We start from the raw sequence: 22,526 nt of genomic DNA, 5'->3' as shown, positions 1-22,526 counted from the left end.
CACTTAACCATAGTGGAATATATAAAACTAGGCTATTGATATATACCTCACAGGCATGTTGTTGTAAGGCTTAATTAATTGAAGTCTGTCAGTTTTGCCATTAACTTCAAGGGGTGCAGAAGTGGGATTCATCATATTACTAAAGTGCTCTGAGATCCTCCTATGAGAGGTGCAATAAAAGGGCAATGTATTCTTAGGGCAAATAATTACCTTGATTTCTCTTTATCTTCCATGTATAGTTTCAAGTAGGTTCTTTGTTACTCACGTGGAGCAATACCAGAAATTAATAAATCAGAGCAGTAATTGTCTTTATATATGAAAGGATGTAGTTAATGCTTAAAACCTACACATTTTGTAATTAAGCCTACAAACCAAAATGCTTTACAATCCTACGTATTTATCAGGAAACAATTAAAAATAGTAGGTTTTAAAAAATGGTTCTTGCAGCACGCATACCAAGGAAATGACTTGCCTTTCCTTAGTATTCTGTATTCCTTAGTATTCTCCCTCTACATACATTCTACATATGGATTATAGAACTCTGCAGAATACTCTGTGTGGGTGCATTCACAAGGTATTATACTAGTCTGGCAGCCTCATAAATACAGGTATCCAGATAACCCATTACACCGATAAAACTTATTGGAGATTGGGAGATGAGACAGAAATAGAACCTCAAGTTAAGAGGAAAGACAGCTAAGTGAAAGCAAGAGACATAAAAATAAGAAAAAGAAAAGACCAAGAAAATAATTTTCAGAAAAGACTGACCATGTTGAAGAAAGTAAAAGGAATAATTTGGGAACTGACAACATTGAAATGAACCATATTGGCTTAGTTTCCTTCTGCCTGCAAGTTCTTTCTTATACAGCTTTCTTGGCAGAGATCTTAATATCCTCAGAAATTACAGCTACCCGCTGACACATCTGCTGACATGAGCGCATTTACATTTAGGGAAATTGAAAGCCTCTTTTATTCTCTTTTTCTTTATAGTATTTGTTTTATTACATTGCTGTGTGCTGGTCTTAGCTTTTTCATTCTGATCTGGTGGTGCAGCTGTAATCCACTTGAATACAGATATCCGGCTCTTCCTTTAGAAACTTCCTTTTCAAACAGGCGATGCTATAGTTCTTGTAAACGCCCTGACGGAAGTGGGTTTTTTCCTCCTTCCTCCTCCAGCCAGAGGTCCTAGAAATACAAACCATTTTCTTAAAACTGAGAAAATTTCTATTAGAAAATAGCCCTACAAGTTCTACTGTGCTGAAGAAATGCATTGCGCACTAATGATAATGCATTGTTTTCCTACCTTATAAAAAAAGGTGCTTGTCATTAATCCAATGAAACAATTTGCTAGAAAAGCCACAGAAACTGTCCCCTAATACTTTAAATTGTAGAGCAAAATTGGCAGATTATTTTCCATCCACTCTTCTCCATATATTTGAGAGAGAACATCTGTCTTACAATACTGACAGATCCAGCTCAGGCATGCTTCTCTGCTCTGGTTAGGGGAAGAGGTATGTATACTCCGAATGTGATTATCCTTTTGCTTTCAGCTTTTATTTTAAAAGCGAACTTCAATAGCTAGAAGAAATTAACATATGCATTTTAATTATAATATTTTATAGTGTCTAAAGGTGTAGTACGTATTTCATATAATGCAAAGAAAGATGCATTGTGTGTCTCAACAATACAATTATCAGGTTATTTAGGTTAGGCTGTTGCTGATTGTGATGATTCAATGAAGGTGGTTTTTAAAAAAAATATGTACTCAAAAAAAGATGACCATGACAGAGGTATAAAATGGTGAGTATTCATGACTTGCTAATTGTGGACATTCTGAAAGAGGGGAGTTTTCATGAGGGCCTCAAAAGATCCGTGGTGGCCTGGCAGACCAAAGTGAGTGAGAGTTTTCAAAGCACACGGAGCAGTATGGAGATGCTTGTGGGAGAAAGATGCCAATTTCTCATATATCTTTGGCAGAGTGGAGTGGCCAGGGCAACGTGACAAAGGATAAGGCTGAAGAAATTGGGAGGATCTGTTATGTATGAGTGTGAGAATCAGAGCAAGATGTCCTAAATTTTGACCTGATAGAGAAGAGGAGGCAAGAGGAAAGATTAAAGAAGAGGTGATGTGGTCTGAGTGATGGGTTAGAGTGGTATTCTCTGTCTCTGAGTTCTGATTACAAAACCAATAAGATATGTGAAAACTTGTTTTTGAATTATGTGGCAACTTAATTCATCCCTTATTTAACTGTGTGAAGCTTGGATTTCAAGGAAGTTACCGTTGCTTACACAGGGATGAATTTGACCGTATAATGTAACAGAATGCTGTTTGCTGAAAATTGACTGTTAAATTATGATTTGAATACTTAAAACAATTTTGAAAAAAGTATGTCTGATTTTAAAAATCCATATAACAAATAGGGTTTTATTAGTTAAAAAGATGTTCTTTAACTTATAACTGAAAATCACTTATGTTTATTTTTTAAATGAAAAATTCTGCTGTTATATCCAAAATATAGATTATTACTTAAAAAAGCAAACAATCAATCAAAAAATTCACCTATTTGCCTTTGGAAAATATCTACTGCATATAGGACCTGATCCTGCAGTCATTAAGCAGATGAAGTCAGAGCATGCAAGACTGGGTCCAGAAGTTGTACTGCCTTGCCATAATGATTTTTGACTTCATAAAGCTATTGTATGAGCTACAGTTCAAAAGACCTCTGAGTATTTGTTGACAGAACAGACAAGCCATTATAGATAATCAAGCTAGTAATCTGTCAGTTATGGACTCTCTAAGTATATATTGACATCATGGACTTGTAAGAGTTTTCATGCTGTTGATCTGTTACAAACTCAGATGTGTGTGTTTCTTCATGGAAGCTATTGTCTTCCCAATAAAAGTGTAACAATTGTGATTTTCCACATTTCCCAGTGATTTTGTAACATCTCATAAGATATTGCAATCTCAATTATTCATTTTTGAAACAAAGTATATCTCCAAATTACACTGAAGTAATGTTATGCTTGTTCCTTATTAACAAAATCAAGGAAAATCAGATTTAAGGCCCTGATCCTCCAAATACTGCTGGTGGGTGATTTTACTCAAGTGTCTAATCTTATTGAAGTCAGTGAGATGATTCTGCAGATAGTAATGTTATGGACATGTGTTTGCAGGATTGGGGCCTTAGCCTGTATCCATCAACTCATCTCCTTGTTCTGCTCAAGTCACAGAACAATGCATGATGACTATATTATCTGAGCAAAACAGATGATAGAAGTCTATAATGTAGTTGCAGTAATCTGGATGTTGATGATTAAAAGAGAAGTTTCAAATGTACCTTTGGTTGTGTCAGGCTGCTTTTTTATGTCTTTATAATAAATAGCCCCAACTCAAAACATAAACAGGATATTGTGATAAAATATTTAAAAAAATTAGATTAGATACACTTTCACTTCATTTTTTTCGTTTTAATCACAATACATTGAAAAATGAAGATTTATCCTTCTTCCTCTCCTCCCCAATGGTTTATAGCATTGGGGGAAGGATAGCTCAGTGGGTTGAGCATTGGCCTTAAGGGGGCCACTTAGGGATCTGGGGCAAAATCAGTACTTGGTCCTGCTAGTGAAGGCAGGGGGTTGGACTCAATGACCTTTCAGGATCCCTTCCAGTTCTATGAGATAGGTATATCTCCATATATTATATTTAATCTTAGAAAGACATACATACAGTATCAGATGCAATGAGGACTGAAAATTGTTTTATTCATGAAAAAAAGACATTTTATCTTTAAAAAAAATAGAAACTTCTAGAAATATGAAAATGAGAAATGAGACCATACTGCTATGATCTCTCAACTACAGCAAGAAATATGTTTGTTTATCATGACCCTGATACTTCCATAGGCAGATTAGTTTTTAAGTAAAATGTCTCTATTCTGTTTGTCTACAAAAACTAAAACCAGGGTTGATGACAGGCCTGCCAAACTTGTAGTTACAGAGGACCCTGGCCTCAGGAGATCATTACTATCAATACTTAGAGGTCTAGCCCCTCTTTCTGAAGGTATCTGTGGGACAGACTTGGTTTTTAAAAAGTTTTTCTTACCTCTCCTGGCTGCTGCTGCTGCTTTTACAGCCATGCCATGTTTTAATAAGGGGTGAATTTTTGAGCTTTTCTGAGTAGTTAACCTCCCAATTTTCTGGTCCTGCACATTTTGTTAGAATACCAGGGGCAGGAGGTGGGGACTTGGACACATTTGTGCCAGCCCTAAGCACTCCCCACAATGGAAGGTAATTCCCTAAGCTCCCTAGTGGAACATGGATAATAGGGGCTTGCCTATCCAGGGTCTAAAATACGACTCTAGAAATCTGAACATTTTAGGCTCTGATTATGCCATGAGTTCTGTATAGGTGGACCACTATAAAAACCAGTGAGGCTTTTAACAGGTGCAACAGTATACTCATAGGGATTCAGTTGCCGGATAATGATATACCAGCGTAGTCCCTAGGAGTTTTACCATTAACTTTAATGGAGCCAGGATTTCACCCCTAAAGCCCTTCACATTCTTTGGTATGTGCAGTGACTTCTTAGGCACTGGTTTGTTCCCGGACATTGAGTCTCCATTCGTCACGGATTATATTGTTTGTTGGATTTTCAGGAATCACTGGATGCTTTAATCTTCCTAGAAGCAAGTTTAGGATTATAAAGACTTCAATTGAATTTAAATAAGATTTTAAAAGGCTTCCTCGCTCTCGCCAGTATTCCTGTGCTAAGTCAGAAAGAGGATTACTAAAGTTTAGACTCTTAGAAATGAAAGTTTTGAGTACGTTGTCTCTTATCTTTAACTACAGTGTGCATTTAGATGGAAGGGGTGGGAAGAAGGAAACATTACTGGGCTAATGGCCTGTCACCTCTCTGGTAGAAAAACGAGAGTGATCTATAGCCTCCACAGTGTGAATGAAGATGGGGTCAAGTCTCTTCATCTAAACTCAGGACTATTTTCACTGATTTCAGCAGACACAACCGAACTACTGTTAAAACAGATTCAAACTATTTTATAATGAATATAAACTAGATTGTTAGCTTTTCTGGGGCCTAGTGCTCTCTTTTCGTTCTCTGTTTGTAGGTCTAAGCACAATGGGACCCTCCCTGGTCCATGACATGATAATGGGAATTAATAATAATACCTTCAGAATGCTGAATGTTCTCATCTCTGCATCTTTCTCTTCCTGTCATCCACCTCTCCCTTCCCCTTTATCCGTTTTTTCCTTCCTCTGCATGTTTGCGCACTCACTTTTCTACACTCTCTCATTTGTTCGCTCTTCTCGAGCTAGTTCTCTAAGCCATGTTTCTTTCCCAGTGTGCCCTTTCTCACTCCGAGCTCTTAATATCTTCTGCCTGTTCTCTCCCCACCCTCCCTCTTGGTGTGTTTGTGAGCTGGACCAGCTCACCCACCCCAAGCAGGTGAGGACAGTGTGGCATGAGAGCGGATGGGCTGCCACGAGCCTTTTAGTGGGGTCAATAACTTTTTGCTCCCCAGCAAGAGCGCGTCGATTTTCCAATCGTCCCATATCCTGCCCCCCGTTTAAAAAGCCCCTGACACTGCAGGAGGATTTTACTGTGGATTCCAAGGAGACCGACAACAATCGCCCTCCCGTGTCTTTTATCTGCACTGTCACCTCCCCACTAGCCTCTGGACGCGCCGCGGGAGGGAGGGGGTCACTGGCTACCCTGGCCCCAGGGGCAGATGCAGAAAGGGGAAGCCGGTCCCTCCAGCAGGGCGCTCCCCGGCGTGCAGCCGGCCGTGCCCGGGCAGGCGGAGACTGCGCGGCTCTGCTTGGGTCCCATCACGTGGGCAGCAAACTTTTCTCCCAGCAGCGGTATGAGGAAGTTCAGAGGGACGCTGCCGCCGCCGCAAGCTCCAGCCCAGGCGGGTGAATCCTCCTCCCCCGGGCCCGCTATGTGAGTACGGCTCAGCCCCGCAGCAGCGGCTCCTCTCCCCGCGGCACGCAGGGTGGCTCCGGGCTGGGCTCGGCCCTTCACGGACCCCGCCGCTGGCTGCGGGGCAGGGGCCCGATCCGGCCCCGCGGGCTGCTGCCCGCTCCCCAGGGAGGGAAGCGCTTTGAGGAACACCCCGATGGATTAAGTTCTCGGGTTGCCGTTCGGCTCGGGCGGGCGGGCGCCTCCCGCTTTGTTGGTTACTTTTTGCTGCGGCCGCTCGAGCTGCGCTCCCGGCTGGAAGCCGCACTTGGGGGGAAGCGGAGGTGACAGGCGCCAGCTGGGGCGAGGCGTGGGAGGGGAGCGAGCTGCAGCGCCCCCCGGGCGGCCGGGCGGGGGCGGCCAAACGTGGGATCGTTTTCAGGGCGGACCTGGAGGCCGCCCCAGTGTTGCAATAGTGAGCGAGGCGCGAGCCGCCTGTGCGCGCGGGGCCGGCCGGCGGGGGGCGATGCTGAGCGCGGGGCGCGCCGGGCTGCCGGGCACTGGGGCGGACGTTGGGTGACTCGGGCGCTGCTGCTCGTTCCCAGCGGGGCTGCGCGGGAGCCCGTCCCCGCGCGTGGGAAACGCGCTGCCGCCCTCGCTTCGCGTCCCGCGAGTCTGAGCCGGGCTCCGCGCGCTCACCCGGCTCGCGTGTGCCCGGCAGGGCGCCTCGCTGCCGTCGCCTCGTGAAGTGAAGCAGCAGCCGCAGGAGCCGCGGTCCTGATGGAGGAGCCGCCGGGGGCAGAGGAGTGGCCCGGGGCCAGCCAGAAGAGAAAGGCCTGGGCCAAGAGCAGGGACTCCTGGCAGGCATCGGAGGCGGAGGAGCTCTCGGCAGAAGCAGCGGAGCTGGCCCGGCGGGAGGACGAGCTCACCGTCGGAAAACTGCTCCTGGCTGCCGAAGGAGGTCTGTCCTGTCCGCTTGTCTCCACTAAGGCAGGGAAGGGGGGAAAGCAGGGACTGGGATCGGCCCGTCCATTAGCCCTGCCTGATGGAAGCGTTGCTGGGTTGCACCATATGTGAGACACGCAGTCTGGGGTTAAAAGTATTTTTAATTCTCACATTTTTGGCCTGCCATTGAGTTTTATTCTTCTTTCTTTTGTTTGTTGTTGTCTCCTTTTTTGTTGCTTTTGTCAGCAGTCTTGTTTGTGTGGCAGTAGTGTAAGTGGTGTTTAAAAGGCACCATTCCTCTTTCTTTATGAGACAGCTGGAATGCACAGAGCATCAATTACAACTCTTTGCTTTTCTCCCTCCTTCCCTTTCTTTTCTCCCAAAGGTAATATTCCAAATGAGAAGATCGCCATATGGCTTAAAGATTGCAGGTAAGTACTTCTGCAAACCAGAAGTTCCAGTACTGCTCTAAATAATGACATATGTCTAAGTAGCAGTGTCCACAATTCTTTATTAGCTAAAGGACCTGAACTTAACCACCTTTACTTATGTGAGTGTGAGTTGAAGGGTTGGGCCCTCAAAGCATGCAGTTTTACTTTTAACTCTCTCGGTAGTGCGCTTTCTCTTATTAGGGAACAGTTGAAGTTCTTCTTTGAGAATAAATGTACCATTGATAAGCTACTAGAGTAGCAATGCATGTATTAGTGTGGCTGTCTGGCAAACTGAGAGGAAAGAAAAATCAACTATCTGTCATGTGACAATGGTAAAACATTACAGAGTCACTTTCTTCTAATACTGAGCAAAGATTAAGGAAAACAGTGTCATCCCTAAATCTACTCTCTCTCTCCCTGACTGACTGCAGGGCTCCTCTTAAAACCTTCCCTATCCTCATCTTGACTGGCTTCATGTTACACTTCTAAGGAAACAGTGCACATCCCTTTCTCTCCTCCCCTTTATTACTAAACATTTAGCAACAGATTACTGAATCATCAGCTTTACCATTCTCCCACATATAGTCACCTTCTGGCCCTGAGGATCCTTTTTCTTTGTTTGACTGATTGACATGATGTATCTAATCTCAAATATATAGACTCCTGTCCCTTAGGCTTGGACTTCCCTAAAGGATTATCTCTAGGACACTATCAAATTCATGCCATGAAAAAGGTGTCATGGACCGTGAAATCTGGTCCTTTGTATACTTTTACCCTATACTATACAGATTTCATGTGGGAGACTAGTGTTTCTCAAAGTGGGGGTCCCAACCCAAACAAAGGTTGTGGGGCAGTTGCAAGGCTATTGTAGGGTGGTTGTGGTATTGCCATCTTTACTTCTGTGGTGGCTTCAGAGCTGGGTGGCTGGAGAGTGGTTGATGCTGGCCAGACCCAGCTTGAAAGCAACATCTGAACCAGCAGCAGCACAGAAGTAATGGTAGCAATATCCTGCCATGACACCCTTATTTCTGCGTTGCTGCTGTTAGTAGCACTGTCTTCAGAGCTGGTCTCCCAGCCTGCAGCCACAGAGCTTCCTGAAGCTGGGGGAGGTTCCTGGAGGTGGCTCTGTCTGGGCCCCGGGAGCGGCCCCTGCAGGGGAAGAGGAAGTCCCATCTCTCACCAGCCTGGTGAGGACAAGCTGGAACCTGGCATACAGTAGGAGCCCTTGGCCATGGTGCTCCCAGCCTTGTCCCGCCCTGGTGCTCAGGGGTTAAACAGACCTTGGGCTGGCTTTGTGTGTAGGGGGGGGGGCGACCACAGACCCCCGTAACCACATACCATGCCACCCTTATTTTTATGCTGCTATTGGTGGCGGTGCTGCCCTCAGAGCTGGGTGCCTGGCCAGCAGATGCTCATGTCTGGCTGCCCAACTCTGAAGGCAATGCTGCCACCAGCAACAGCGCAGAAGTAAGGGTGGCGATATTGCGACTTCTCTACAATAGCCTTGTGACCCCCTCCCCCCAGGGTCGGTGCAAGGATGTTTCGCGCCCTAGACGAAACTTCCACCTTGCGCCCTCCCCCCCGTGCCCCCGCCCTGATTCACCCCCTCCGCAGCAGTACCCCCCCTCTGTCCTGAGGTGCCCCCCTTGCGGCAGCTCCCCACTCTCCACCCTGAGGCACCCCCCCTGCCCCAGCTCACCCCTGCTCTGTGCACGAGCACCCTGAGCACGCCGTGGCCACTTCACTTTCTCCCGCCTCTCAGGCTTCCAGCGCCTAAGCTGATTGGTGCCACAAGCCTGGGAGGCAGGAGAAGTGAAGCGGCCACAGCGCTTTGGGAGGAGGTGGGGCAGGGGTGAGCTGGGGCCAGGGGGTTCCCCTGCGTGCCGTCCCTTCCCTTACTTGCTGCAGTTGGCCCTCCTCGCTCCCCCTGCCCCAGCTCCTTTCGCCTAAATGCCGGCGGCAACCGGGGCGGCCGAAGATCCTGCCGCCGCGGTTGCTGCCGAAGAAAATGGTGCCCCCCAAATCCTAGCGCACCTGCCTCCCCCCCCATGACTTCCTTTTGGATTGGGGCACCCAAGGTTACAACACAGTGAAATTTACAGTTTTTAAAATTCTATGACTGAAATTGACCAAAATCAACTGAATTTGATAGGGCCCTAATTATGTACCTTTACTAAGACTGTGGAATGAATACCACTGTTGCTATTGTCACAAAACAGTTCAGTTAGATTTAGAACAAGCTTTTTCTTCAGTCTCCACCATATAGTATTTTGAGGTTCAGCTGTAGCCAGTGACAATAGCTGATCTTGTCCAATATTTTTCTTCTTTCAATTTTATCAGGGATAGTTGTCCTAGTTTAATGTTAGGTGAGCTTTGGGTGGCATCCCAATAGTTAAAGAAAGTTCAGGACCTCCTATATTTATCTTTCACTGCCATCCTTTAGACATAGCAGTTTATGGTGAAAATTCACTTTGGAGGTTAGTAGTGCTAGTTTGATCCGTTGACCCAGTGAGCAACTCAGCTGGGCTTACTCTAGAGACTGATGCATGTGTTACCATATAGCTCAGCAGATGTAATATGGTGTCTTTGTTGTAGAAGTCTCTGTGCTGTCCAGGTGACCTGTTCCCTTGTGGAGAGAGAGGGCTGCTGACATACTGTATCCTCAAACTTGGAATTCCCTTCTGACAAATTGTGGTCCATTGTCAGTGACTATTTTTTTTCACACTGCCAAAATGAGACAAGATGCCTTAACTTTTCTGTGACCTAATGACTTGTGGGTCTTGTAAGAAGTAGAATTTCAGCAAATCTTGGTAAATAGTGGCTACCAAATCAGTATGTTCCTTTTCTTTATACAGGTCTAGTGCTGAACTAGAAGCTTTACTAGAATGCAGGGGGGAGAGATTCTTCCGAAAGCTAGTCTGTCTCTATTCACAGACTTCCTGTCTAGAATCTTCTCCTTTCTTAGCTTCTCGGTACAGGTTTAAAGGAATTATACATATATCCACATAATGACAATATGCATACTTAATAACTAAAGTCACAAACCTATATAATGTTAGATTTTATTATTAATTATTATCATTATGCAGGATAGAAGACTTATGAAGCAGTAGTGTCTGTTGATTAGATCAGAGTATTGGGAGCCAGAATTCCTGGCTTTCGTTCATTGCTACTGACTGACTGCGTGACCTTGAGCAAGCCACATAAATTGCTGTTTTCCTTATTTTACAGCTGAGGAAAGCAAGGCACAAAAAAGTTGATTAACAGGGATGTTGCACGGTTTAGTTAACGGATGTTTGTAAAGCCCTCTGTGATCCTTGCATAAAAGATCCTGTACAAGTGTAAATGTACTGTTTGTAAATGTTGTTGCTGACCAATTCTGTACTTTATACTAAAAAATTAAATTTGCCTCTTTTGTAGAGTTGGCAAATTCTACTTTGACACTGTTCCTTTAGTTTTCATGTATTACATAAAAATGTTGCACACTCTGTAGTCTTAAATGCATAGACTTTCCACCCTGCGGCTTATTGATATCCACACACTATTCAAACTTTGTTCTTGTGGCTGGCTTTTGCAAAGCTCAAGTGATTTGTTAATATCAGTGGTTCCCTGAGGTGGAAGAACTCCCATTGACTTCAGTGGAGCAGGATCAGACCAGTAGGCAATTAGGGTCTGATTCTGTGATGTGCTGAGTGCCAGCAACTACCAGTAATGTCTGTGGGAGCTGGGAATTCTCAGCACTTTGGATAAGTGCACAGCTCCTCACAGGATTATACTCTCAAGACCAGGGCTTTGGAGCGGAGCATGGAGCAGCTCCAGTGCAGTGGAGCTGCAGGTTTTTGCCTGGAGCTGGGGCAGACCCAGAGCACAGCTCCAAAGCCCTGCTCAAGACTGTAGGTAGTACACAGTTAAATTTGTGCGTAAATGTATATTATTGTCTGTTATAGGTGGTGAGAGACAATAATTTAATTTACCTTTTGACAAGGTGTCTGCTACTCTCTCTCTGCGTATGTGCATGCATAATCAAAGGGAACGGGCTGGGCTAGTTCTTCTAGCCCTAGATGCAGGGCCAGCTCTAGGCACCAGCAAAGCAAGCAGGTGCTTGGAGCTGCACATTTGCAGGGGCAGCAGAGATCCAGCCTGGGGGCTGAGAACCAACAGGGGGCCCTGGGAGCTGTAGTTCCTTGGTTAGCTTCCTGCCTATAGAGCCAGCCCTGGAGCAGGGAAATAACTACTTTTCCCAGCATTCCCTTGGCAGCTATCAACAGGAAAGGGATGGGGAGGGAGTGAGGTAGCTGAGACCTCGTGCTGCAGCCTGCTGTGAATGGAGAGCTCCCTGCTAGAATGAGGCGGCACTGTGAATGGTAGGGATACCATATTTTAAAATTCCAAAAAGAGGACACTCCACGGGGAGGTAGATCCGTCCCCTATCCATTCCCTCCCACTTCCTGCCCCCCACAGAACCCTCAGCCCATCCAACCCCCCCTGCTCCTTGTCCCCTGATCGCCCCCTCCTGGGACCCCTGCCCCTAACTGCCCCCCAGTACCCCACCCCCTATCTAAGCCTCCCTTCTCCTTGTCCCTGACTGCCCCCTCCTGAGACCCCCCCACCCCAACTGCCCCCCTAGGGCCCCACCCCCTGACTGCCCCAACCCCTGTCCACACCCCAGCCCCCTGACAGGCCCCCCCGACCCATCCAGCCCCCCCCTTCTCCCTGTCCCTTGATTGCCCCATGGGATTCCATGCCCCTTCTCCAACCCCCCGGCCCCCTTACTGTGCCTCTCAGACCAGCATGTCTGGCTCCAGGCAGAGCTGGGGCAGTAGGAGGGTGCCGGGGGGAGCCCAGGGCTAGAGTAGGAGGCAGCCAAATTTTTTTTGCTTGGGGCGGCAAAAAACCTAGAGCCGGCCCTGCCTCAATGATCCCTGGTGGTTTTCCTCTTTTTCTGTCCACATTGCTGGTTAAAGACAATATCAAAAATCTTGAACATATTTTACATTGTGTTGTTAAAAATAACACCTGCATTACAGGAACTATCTTCCTGGATTGTAACTGAATTTCTTATAACAATCTACTAACGTGCTTTTCACTATACTGTTGCATAATCTGGACTTCTCCAAGTGTGTACAACAAAAATAGACTGATTTTATTTCTGTTTCTAGTCAATTACATGTCCTGGCTCTCAGGAGTTAGCAAAATACCTTGTTGTTTGGTGTGTAAAAACACGAAAAATACTTTCCCCATAGGAATGAAGGAATACGTTTCTATTGTTTTTACGTTTATATGACATTTTAGAAAAAGTAGGATCAAATTTGATTGGCCAGTCTGAAAGGTTTTGCAGTGGTATTAGTTCAAATGAAATAGCATCAACATTCTTGGTAACGAGCTCTGCTTGTAAGATTTTTTGTTTCAAAAGACTATCCACAATGTTGTCGTTGTAAGGAAAATGGACTTACTTGATGGCTGTTTCTGTGGTATGCGTTAGCAGTGTGGGACTCTAATCATTGAAATTTCTCATCTGTTGTACAAGTAGTTCATGGCTATGCAGAAGTCTCTCCACATCACACCAGGCTCCACTATTTATATGTGTGTGTATGTGTAATTATATATGTATAAACCTGTTTACAGCTATTGGGGTAGAAAAGCACTCATCACATTGTGGCAATATTCATCGAGGCCTAAGAAACATCACACTTCAGCTCCATTTCATGGAATTGTCATCCCTGTAGGAAGGTCTTCCTTCATTTATCTCAATTTTGCCACTGTTTTGAAATGATTTAAAATAATTTAGTGCATTGACTAAGGCTGTTTAAGATAAACATAAAATATCAGCTGTATACCCATCTTACATTGAAACAGAAAGGAGGAAATCCTCCATTTCAACTCAATGATGGTTTTTATTTTTTGAATTTGAGTGTTTTTGTTTGGTCAAAATGTCTTCTATAATAACAACAACATAGCTTACCCTGTTGGAAAGTGTTTAGGAACTTTCTCATGTAGAATCTTCAAGAAAGAGGAGGATTTGAAATCTGACCACGAAGATATTTTTTTTGTTTTGAGTTTTTGAGGCAGAATGGACACACTATTTAATTGCACTTTGGCTGCCAAACTATGATTTTTAACAACCAAAGTTTTAACTGCTTCTAAAACACAATGCAAGATCTTCATTAATTGTTAAAGTTTTCCTAAAATAACCAATACTGGGTCAAACAAACCCAACAGAAATTTTCTACAACTTGGGGAAGGTGAAAAGCAGAATTCTCAGTAAAGTCCACTATGGGCACAACCATGTGTATCTAATCTATCTGATCAGGACATAGAGCCTACAGTGATGGGCACTGGGGGTGTAAAGAGAGGGATAAATGTTTGAGAGGAGGTGTTGAGTAGAAGATCCCAGAGAATTCCCCCTCCCCCACTCTTCCTGACTGCACCTAGAATGTTTGGGAGATGTCTTGTCATCTCTCTAAGGGATCTAAGGGTATGGCTACATTTGGAATTTCAAAGTGCTGCCCCGGCAGCGCTGCGGGAGCGCTGCCGCGGCAGCGCTTTGAAGTGTGGGTGTAGTCAGAGTGGCAGCGCTGGGAGAGAGCTCTCCCAGCGCTGCATGTAAACCACATCCCTTACGGGTGTAGTGTGCAGCGCTGGGAGCCGTGCTCCCAGCGCTGCTGCCCTGATTACACTGACGCTTTACAGCGCTGTATCTTGCAGCGCTCAGGGGGGTGTTTTTTCACACCCCAGTTGCAGCGCTGTAAAGTGTGAGTGTAGCCAAGTCATGTTGGTTCCTTGATTCCAGTGCAAGTCAAGACTTTTATGAAGCTCTGCATTCCAGATTCTTTGGTTTTCCATTTGTCCTTGCCCTGTGTTGCATCTGCTCCACACTCATGCTACTTCATTTAGGGCTGTGAAAGCAGGCAGTTTCTTCGGAGTCTGCCGTAGCAGTATGTACCCTCAGTGTATAATGTGCCTTTTCTTGAGTATGAGGATATATTGAAAGATCTCTAAAATCTCCTGTTTAGCAACATAAGGCACTTGAAAGCAAACCTGAATCAGCTGACTTACGAGCCATGCTGCTGAAAATATTCCTTTAAAAACATATCCCAGTTGCTTTGCTGTTGTTCAAAGGGCTTCTATTGTTCTTATGCTCTTCTCTTTTTAAATGTACAATTTTTCAATGGAATGGACTATACAGTGGTGGTGTGTGTGTGTGTGTAGAGATTCAAGCAGGGATGCAGACAGATTGCTTGTCAAAGTTTCTTTCTAGTAGCTGTTAACAGGCTGCGGAGGCGACAGGCTTTATTTTTGAGGGAGAATGCCAGTTTTGCTGCTTGCTTTTTACCATTCTCTGCCAGCCAGTGCATGCACACTACTGGCGTCAATTGAGGAAGTTGCTGCCAGTAATTTTGTCTAGCTAAAAAGTAAGACATGCTGAAGTGGCCTCCAAGGAAGAAGAGGGAGAAGAGAAATTTAGCCATTAAAACCAGGATATAAACAATAGGCATGGTTGTTAATTCAGAACATAAGACTTGCTGTAACTTGAATAGATTTAATAAAAAACCTAGTCACTTAGAGCCCTATTTACTCCCACGAGAGACCCAAAATTCCAGAAGATTTGAATTTCTAAAGGCTTGTTCTGTCACCTAGCTGAGTAAATATTACTCATACTGTCAGTATTTTAATTGGCATGTCACTGTAACAAGTTATTTCTGAAGACTCGTTATCAAAGGGCAACATGTAGCAACAGTAAACTGTTCCAGAGGAACAATTTGCATTGTAAAATAAAGGGTGTGTTAGGAAACAAATACACGCTTTTCATTCCAGAATTTAGTTTTGGAACCAGAACAAATACCATATCATGTTTTTTCTTATTTCAGAGTAACTTTGGGCAATTTTCTCTGCTTGTCTAATGAAAAATCTTCACATGCCCATATAGGAAGTATTCATGATGTAAACACTTAAGTCATCTGATTTGCCCTTCTTTAATCATATTTTACTTTATTTCATGTCTTGGGTTTGTACCAAGCTGCTTTACTCTATAGCAGGTTCTTGTTAGCCGTCGTTTGTCTGCATTGGTGGCAGCTCTGTATTAATATTTGGTCTGTTTAAAGAGCTTATGAACTGGATTAGTTTACACAGGATGAGTAATACTAACTCCACTAGGGTCCAATTCTGCTGTCAGTGAGAGTTTTGCTATTGACTTCAAAGACTGCAGGTTTGGGCCCTTCAACAAGCCTCTTTCCATTCTTGAAATAGTGATTACATCTGTCCTAGAAAAAAAGCTAAAGAATTTGATCCAGTATCCGAGCTAGCAAATGACTTGACGGATATTTAGGTCTCAGATTGTTCTCGTTTCTGATTAGACTTTGTGTTGTTGTTATTATTACTATTACTTATTTTTTGTATTACAGTAGTGTCTGGCGGTCCTAGTCATGGACCAGGACCCCATTGTATTGCTCCTAATAGAAACACAGAACAAAAAGACAATCACTGACCAAAAGAACTTACAATTTCTGGTGGGAGGGGGTAAGGAGGGAGCAGGGGTGTGTGTGTGTGTGTGTGTCTGCCTGTCTATCTGTCTTTCATACCTTTACTCACCTATCCTTCGGATTTCAGTGTAGGAAAAACAGGTGTCAATGTTTAAAGTGTAAATGAGTTTAAAATGAATTTCCTCCTGCGTAGTGCCACCCCCACTGCTCCCAATTCATTCTTATTGGTAGTGTGGGCACAATATAACACACAATATTTTCTTTCACAACCTACAGAATGCCTGTGGCCGCCTTAACGTTTGCCTTAATCTTGATTCCTGTGTTAACATTCATAGGTATGAGTGCTGCCAGTTTTATCAACCTGTTTTTTTCACAAGTGTGTGTTCAGGAGGTTGGGGATTGTTTAGTAAGTTATTGTCAGTCCCTGTGCATTTGTGCAGGCTTTCTGGGGGAGGAAGGAGGCACAACTGCTCTTATCACAAGCTGGTTATAGCTCTTAAGGAAGGACATGAAGAAGCAACGTTTTAAACTAGCGTTAACCTTTTCTGTGGTTTCAGAACGCCTCTGGGAGCCTCCCTGGATGAGCAAAGCAATCCTACGTTGAAGGGTAAGAAAAGACTGTGTGCTCTTGGATAGCTGCTTTTATTATGAACTTTTCTGCTTTCCTAGTTTATGATTTTAAAATCAGTTGTTACCCAGATGCATATGTTATGGCTATCTTGATTTTGCTAAGATATTCTTATTCCTGTGCAGTTGAGGGAGAAGTTCAGGGAAGGGGAAAAGGATCAGATTTTTTTTTCAAGAGTTGAAGAAGTCTTTAAAAAGACTATTCCCGTGCTTCAGCTTTTATATAAATGCAAAATCTCTGAAGCTGTGTGTGTGTGTGTGTGTGCGCGTGCATGCGTGGGAAAGGGGAAGCTAGTTAATTTACAGTCTTAGAACTAGGTCAACTTTCGTGCTGTGTTTTTTTGCTTGCTCTAACTGAAATGGCCACACCTGAAAAAATTACTATCTGAGCAGGACAAAATTTGAAAGTTCAAAGTACAGCAAGAATCTGCAGGTAGTTGCAGAGCATATAAAAAGAACTCGCAGTATATACCAGTGGAAGAAAGGGGATGACTGGACTAATTTATTAACCCTGAAGCCCTGTGATAAGATGTCTGGAGTGTAACTTAACATCCAGTGCACAGTACTTACATTAGGTATGGTACCAGGGGGTAAGTAGTTATGATTAATTAGCTTGCAAGTTGACGTGGAGTTGTTCTTCATCTGGCCCCTCTAGTAGCTTTAGAGTGACCTCTCTTTTAGCTCTTCTTTTAAAATAAGCTTTTCTGTGATGTGAATAGTAACTTCAAAATACCATAGGCTTTGTCTGTACATTATCAAGGTGTAAATGATAAAGGATCTGTAAAGATGTTCCGAGTAAATCCTACAGCATTAACTCTGTTTAAACTAAAAAATGTTATATGAGCTTTTGGAAAGAAAACATTACAGCACTATATAGGCGTTGAACTGCCAAATGTACATTTTCAGGCATGCTGGTGAGAAATGGAGGAAGTTTTGAAGATGACTTATCCCTGGGAGCGGAAGGTGGGTGTGGCAGGGTTATTTGACTATTAAAGCAAGCATTTTTTAAAATTATTATTTAAGTAACATTCAAGAGTTTGAATTTATTTTGAAAAGTCATTATTTCCAGTCTGGTCAAAGTCTGATGGTAAAGCTGTCTGGAAAGCAAAAGGGAAGATAAGATATTTGCAAAAAACCCCAAACAAACCTATTTATTTATTTTTCTTTCATCCAAACTTTATTTCTTTATTTTTTGTCAACTTGTTGTGACTTGGCCTTCCTGCAGGGCAGAGCCAGCCTTGAAGGGGCCTGCGTAATGAAGGGAGCAGCTGTCTGCTGCTACTTCATGTGCTTTGGTGCAGACAGCAATGAAACAGTCCAAAGTATTGGTGGAAAGAGTGCAAGCAGTGAGAAAAATGACTGCGCTAATGCTTGTGCTCTCTTTATATGGGCCAGTTATGGAGGTCAGACACGTGCACCAGTTCCATGGAAACCAGTGGGAGTGGCATGTGAGAGTTTTCTGATGGCCAAATTTGGCATCAAGTGTTCAGCTAATAGCTGATAGTTAAGGAGGAAGGAAAGAGAAGAGAGGATGAAAGATGGGAGAAAGATTTAAATAAACCCTGAAATAAAAACCAGTAGATAAGTGTTTAAACCAACAACCACCAAACAAAATAAAAACAAAGGGGAAGGCGGTTTAGATCTTGTCTGTTTTCACACTTTCCCCCCTTGTATCTCCAGTTGTTGCTTTACTGTTTGTTCTGCTTCTCTCTGCTTGTTCCCACTAGTTCTTCTTTTCCCCTCTTTCTTTTGGAGGAGGAGGAGAGGTGGCCCCTCAGAGCAGGCTTTCTTTTTTTTTTTATTTTTTTTTTTAAACCTCTTGACCTAAAAAATGTGGCCTGCACAGCCTTTTGGTGATTTGAATGTTTTAAATTGCCAGAGAGGCCCCCAGCTGAATAGCTGATCTGCATTGAGGGTCCAGTGCTGAGAGCTGCCAAACATGCTCAAGTTCCATACATGCAGAGGCAGATCAGCACTTCACAGATTGGGTTCTGCTTGTCCAGCTACTCTGTGCATACATGCAGGATAAGGCGCATACAATAAGTTGACAACAATTTTTGCAATTCTAAAAAGTGTTTGAGAAATGTCAGATCTGATCTGAGCCCAGCCCTGTTCTTATTGGAGTCAATTGGAGTCTTGCCATCAACACCACAGGAGGAGAGTTGGACCTTGGGAGAGGAAATAATTTTTTTTTAAGTATTTTAAAAATAACGAGGAAAGCAATTTATTTGACAGTTGACTTGATGTAATTAATTTAGTCCATATCACTTACTGAATTAGAGTAAGTGGGATTAAAAAGATTCCTCTTAATAGACTTTTCATTTGTTATTCCGCCTGCTATAGAAAGGATTTTTTAGAGAAGTGTTTCCCATTTGTTTTAAGTAACAATCCAAGCTCTGGTCATATGACTGAAAGGGAAAAGGGCAAAGCTGTTAGAGCTGGCTGAAAATTTTCAAATGTCAAAATTTTCTGAAGGTAGGAGGCAGAAAAAACGGAAAAATATTTTTCAAAAAACTTTTGATCAACTCTAAAGGATAGAACCAATTAACACCTATTATTACAAATGTGCATACATACTGATTGTACACTTGTATGTGTAAAGAATGGACTCTGGGAGGTGAAGTGGCATCTACAAACATATGTTGTTGGATTCATATGTTGTTGGCTACTATTTCTTATCAATTATAAGTGCTGTTTTGCCAAAGAGCTTTATGTACAATTCTTTCCTTTATTTTCCTGCAGCTAATCATCTACATCAAAGTGATGCAAAAATGGAAACATGGCAAGTATCTCATTTTTGTTTTGCTTTAGGGGAATATTGAAATAAAATTATCTGAACTATGAGGTAGAGGTAAACTAGGCAGTCCCAGTACCAAAACCATTCCATGCAGAAGAGTTTACTCCTACAAAGAAGATGTCACTAATAATATGGGGGGGAAACGACTTTAATACTCACAAAAATGTATCCCATAAATATGTTCTTTTACTTCCATCACATTTAATCTGGAGTATCAAGTAAAAGGAGAAAATCTCTGAACACAAAGCAACACTTCTGCAAGAGATAAGTGGCTTACTTCAGTTCCCTCATCCGCCACTCAAATGCTCAATCTATTTCTGGACAGTGTCAAGGGAAAATTTGCTCCTTGTTTCAACCTTTGAGATGGAATCTTGGTTAGAAAAAGTGTCTTTTGGGGGGAGTAAGAGGGGCAGGTGACTGTACTGGGAGAGAGCCTCTAGGGAAAGGCCTCATGCTTACCCCCAAAGCGATGTTCTAAGTGCAGTCAGACGCAAGTAGACTCGGGCTACATCTACGCTACAGCCGGGATCGATGCTCTGAGATCGATCCATCGGCGGTCGATTTAGTGGGTCTAATGAAGACCCACCAGATCAACAGCAGATTGCTCTCCAGTCAACCCTGTACTATACCCCTGATGAGAAGAGTAAGGTAAGTCAACAGGAGAGTTTTCTCCTGTCGACATCCCAGGGTAACTTGACCTAGCTGGAGTTGTGTCTACTTACCGAGGTAGTGTAGACATAGCCTAAGACCTTTTGCTACTTCACCTCAGTGAGGTCCAGTAAGAGCCCTTATATAAATGGACCCAGCTGCTCTGTGTTCCCTTAGCTCCTAGGTGACTGTTCTGCCAGGTTTCTTGCAAGTGAAACTTCCATTGTCTAATGGTTAAAAATCTATATTCCCCAAAAGGATGGTGATGCTGATGCCATTCAGGGAAAGTCATTTAGTCTGTATGACACTGGAAAATGCTGAGGCAGCACCAGTTGCTGGGGATGTAGGGAGGAGATAGTCTGGAACTGGGGAGGAGAAATCAGGGTGGGAGTCTTGGTTGGAGCCAGTCCTATTCCATTTCCCCTAATCTGGAAGCACAACCAATTCCCAGGCCTGTCTGGGGGGCTTCCCCTGCTTCGTGCTGCTCATGGGCCTCAATCTGTGCCTTGCAGCAGGGAGCAGCAGGGGTTAGGGAGTTGAAATCAGCATCTAAGAGGTGAGGTAACACAAGCAGCAAGCCATGACCAGGTACAGTGTGAAGAGGCGGTCCTGTGGGGGAGGTAAGGGAGTGGAGAACATAAGCCTGCTGAAGTAAGGGATACTTTTGACACTTCTGGGTGGGCTTAAAGGAGGGTGAGAGCGGGAAAGGAGATGGGACTGTTTTTATGGGAGATTGCAGTAGTGTTTTATTAGTTTGCATCCCTTGCTTTAGGATTCTCAGGGTGTATATTTTTTATTAAGGGACTAAGGATTAATTATTTCTGTGTATTTATAAAATGAGACCTAGCTAATGTAAACCAGATAATACTGAACAGGAAAAGAAATTCTCTGAAAGTGGAGACTTAATTTTCCTTAAAGACTGAAAATTGAATCACTGCAAGGAACCAGTTCATCATGTCAGTATTGTCCATTTGTATGACAGCAATGGTATGCTGGCGAAGGAGAGGAGACATCAGTTCCACCAGAAGGGGAGAAGTATGAATTCCACTGGTTCTGGGAGAAGCAGTGCAACGGTTTCAAGGTAAAAGAACTATGCTTTGGAGGATATGCCACAGTTCAGTGGGATTTATCATTCTTCTTCTGCCAATAGTTACTACTTCTATCCCTAAAATAAATGGACTTGGCTTGATTTATATGTGTTATTGTACTTAGTAGCAAAAGAGGGACTATTAATTTGGTTATTTGAAAGAACTTGACATTTTTTTCCAGTTATGGCTCTCAGAAAATAAGGACAGTTGGGCCAGAACCCTGGAAATGCCTGAACTTAAGAAGCATTTCAGATTTCAAGACCTTTGGGTTAAGGATTGTGTTTATAAATAAATATGTAAAAAGTTTGGATCTGAACATTGACTGGGTTCATCTCTCTAATGGCTTGAACAGAAATGCCAGGTGTAAATGCCTTAAAAACTTATGACTTGGGCCCATCTCACTGTGCTGCAGGACCAAAATTTCAGTAGGGCACAGACTGGGGGGCTGAAATAGCAACCAGACTGAAGGGACCATGTCCTAAAGAGAGCCATTGTGTAGAAAAATCTCTTGTTTTTCATTTGTCTAGTGTTTCTGAATTACTGGATCTTTATGAGGAAGACCCTGAAGAAGTACTCTATAACCTTGGATTTGGAAGAGATGAACCAGATATTGCTTCTAAAATCCCATCAAGATTTTTTAATTCATCATCATTTGCCAGAGGGATTGATATCAAAGTGTTTTTGAATGCCCAAATGCAGCGTATGGAAGTGGAAAATCCAAATTTTGCTTTAACAAGTAAGTATACTTTTAAAGTGAAGGTTAATTTAAGCTTTTAAAATTTTGTGAACAACCAGAAAATGGATCCTGTAGACCAGTAATCTGTAAAGCTTTTATAGTCTCAGAGCCAAATTTTGGTCCTATCAAGACTCAGCAGTAAAACTCCAGTTTAATTGTAAGCCTTCCAAGAGGTGATGTGTACATATTTGGGCAGGTTTTTGGGGTGGGGAAGTAAGGTGCCCCATCATTATCCTTCATCTTCTGAGTTTTATGTTGGCCTTTTTGAGAGTTTCTGCTAAGCCATCTTTCATTTCAATTTTAAAGCACTGAAACAAGCTACAACAAAAATACTCCAGAGCCTTTTCTTGTCCTGTAGACACTTAGGGTGAGATTTTAAAAAGTGCTCAGTGTTGACCTAATTCTGTTCCCATGTGGCAAAACTCGTATTGACTTCACTGGAAGCACAGTTAGGCCAAAGCTGAGTCTTCTGAGAACTCCACCATCGGTGTTCAGAGCATCAAAATAGTATTGAAAGAGGAGGGGCAGGGGGAAATAGAGTAATTGAGGCATTTCATTACAGGAGTACTTGGAGTGGGAAAAGCTGACTAAGTGTTGTCAGTACTCACAATTTTACTTTACCTGTGTTTCTGTACTTAATGTATCTATAAGAGCTCTCCCTACCTTTCTCTTTCTGAAGTTATAGAGTGCTCTTAACAATTAGAAGTTTGTAAAGGTCAAGGGATCACTTGTAGTTTTCAGTACTAGGCAGCATTATAACAGCTCTTGAGAGCCCTTGATAATTTCAGAAAGAGACGTGTTGGGGTTGCCCTTTTAAAATATCACGAAGACAGCCTATATTTCTAGATAACTCTT

At 43.3% G+C, this 22,526-nt stretch overlaps 1 protein-coding gene across 6 annotated transcripts in view; it reads left to right on the top strand.

The window, feature by feature from the left end:
* The first annotated feature begins 5,766 nt into the window (after positions 1-5,766).
* Positions 5,767-22,526, top strand: part of ITPRID2 (ITPR interacting domain containing 2) — a 62,405-nt gene continuing 45,645 nt past the window's right edge. For 3 of the 6 annotated variants that reach the window (XM_050916392.1, XM_050916391.1, XM_050916390.1), the window contains exons 1-8: positions 5,768-5,961; positions 6,641-6,880; positions 7,250-7,295; positions 16,333-16,382; positions 17,309-17,365; positions 19,145-19,184; positions 20,830-20,928; positions 21,463-21,671. In XM_050916392.1, the coding sequence (XP_050772349.1) occupies positions 6,700-6,880; positions 7,250-7,295; positions 16,333-16,382; positions 17,309-17,365; positions 19,145-19,184; positions 20,830-20,928; positions 21,463-21,671 (682 nt within the window). In that variant the 5' untranslated portion in view covers positions 5,768-5,961; positions 6,641-6,699. Of the gene's footprint in view, positions 5,962-6,640; positions 6,881-7,249; positions 7,296-16,332; positions 16,383-17,308; positions 17,366-19,144; positions 19,185-20,829; positions 20,929-21,462; positions 21,672-22,526 lie in introns of all 6 variants that reach the window. The other 3 variants (XM_050916393.1, XM_050916389.1, XM_050916394.1) reach the window with 3 other exon arrangements.

The sequence above is a fragment of the Gopherus flavomarginatus genome, chromosome 10 (genome assembly GCF_025201925.1).
Source record: "Gopherus flavomarginatus isolate rGopFla2 chromosome 10, rGopFla2.mat.asm, whole genome shotgun sequence".
In the NCBI taxonomy this organism is placed as follows: Eukaryota; Metazoa; Chordata; order Testudines; family Testudinidae; genus Gopherus; species Gopherus flavomarginatus.
The sequence above is the reverse complement of the archived record's forward strand: the minus strand, read 5'-3'. Positions and strand labels throughout refer to the sequence as shown.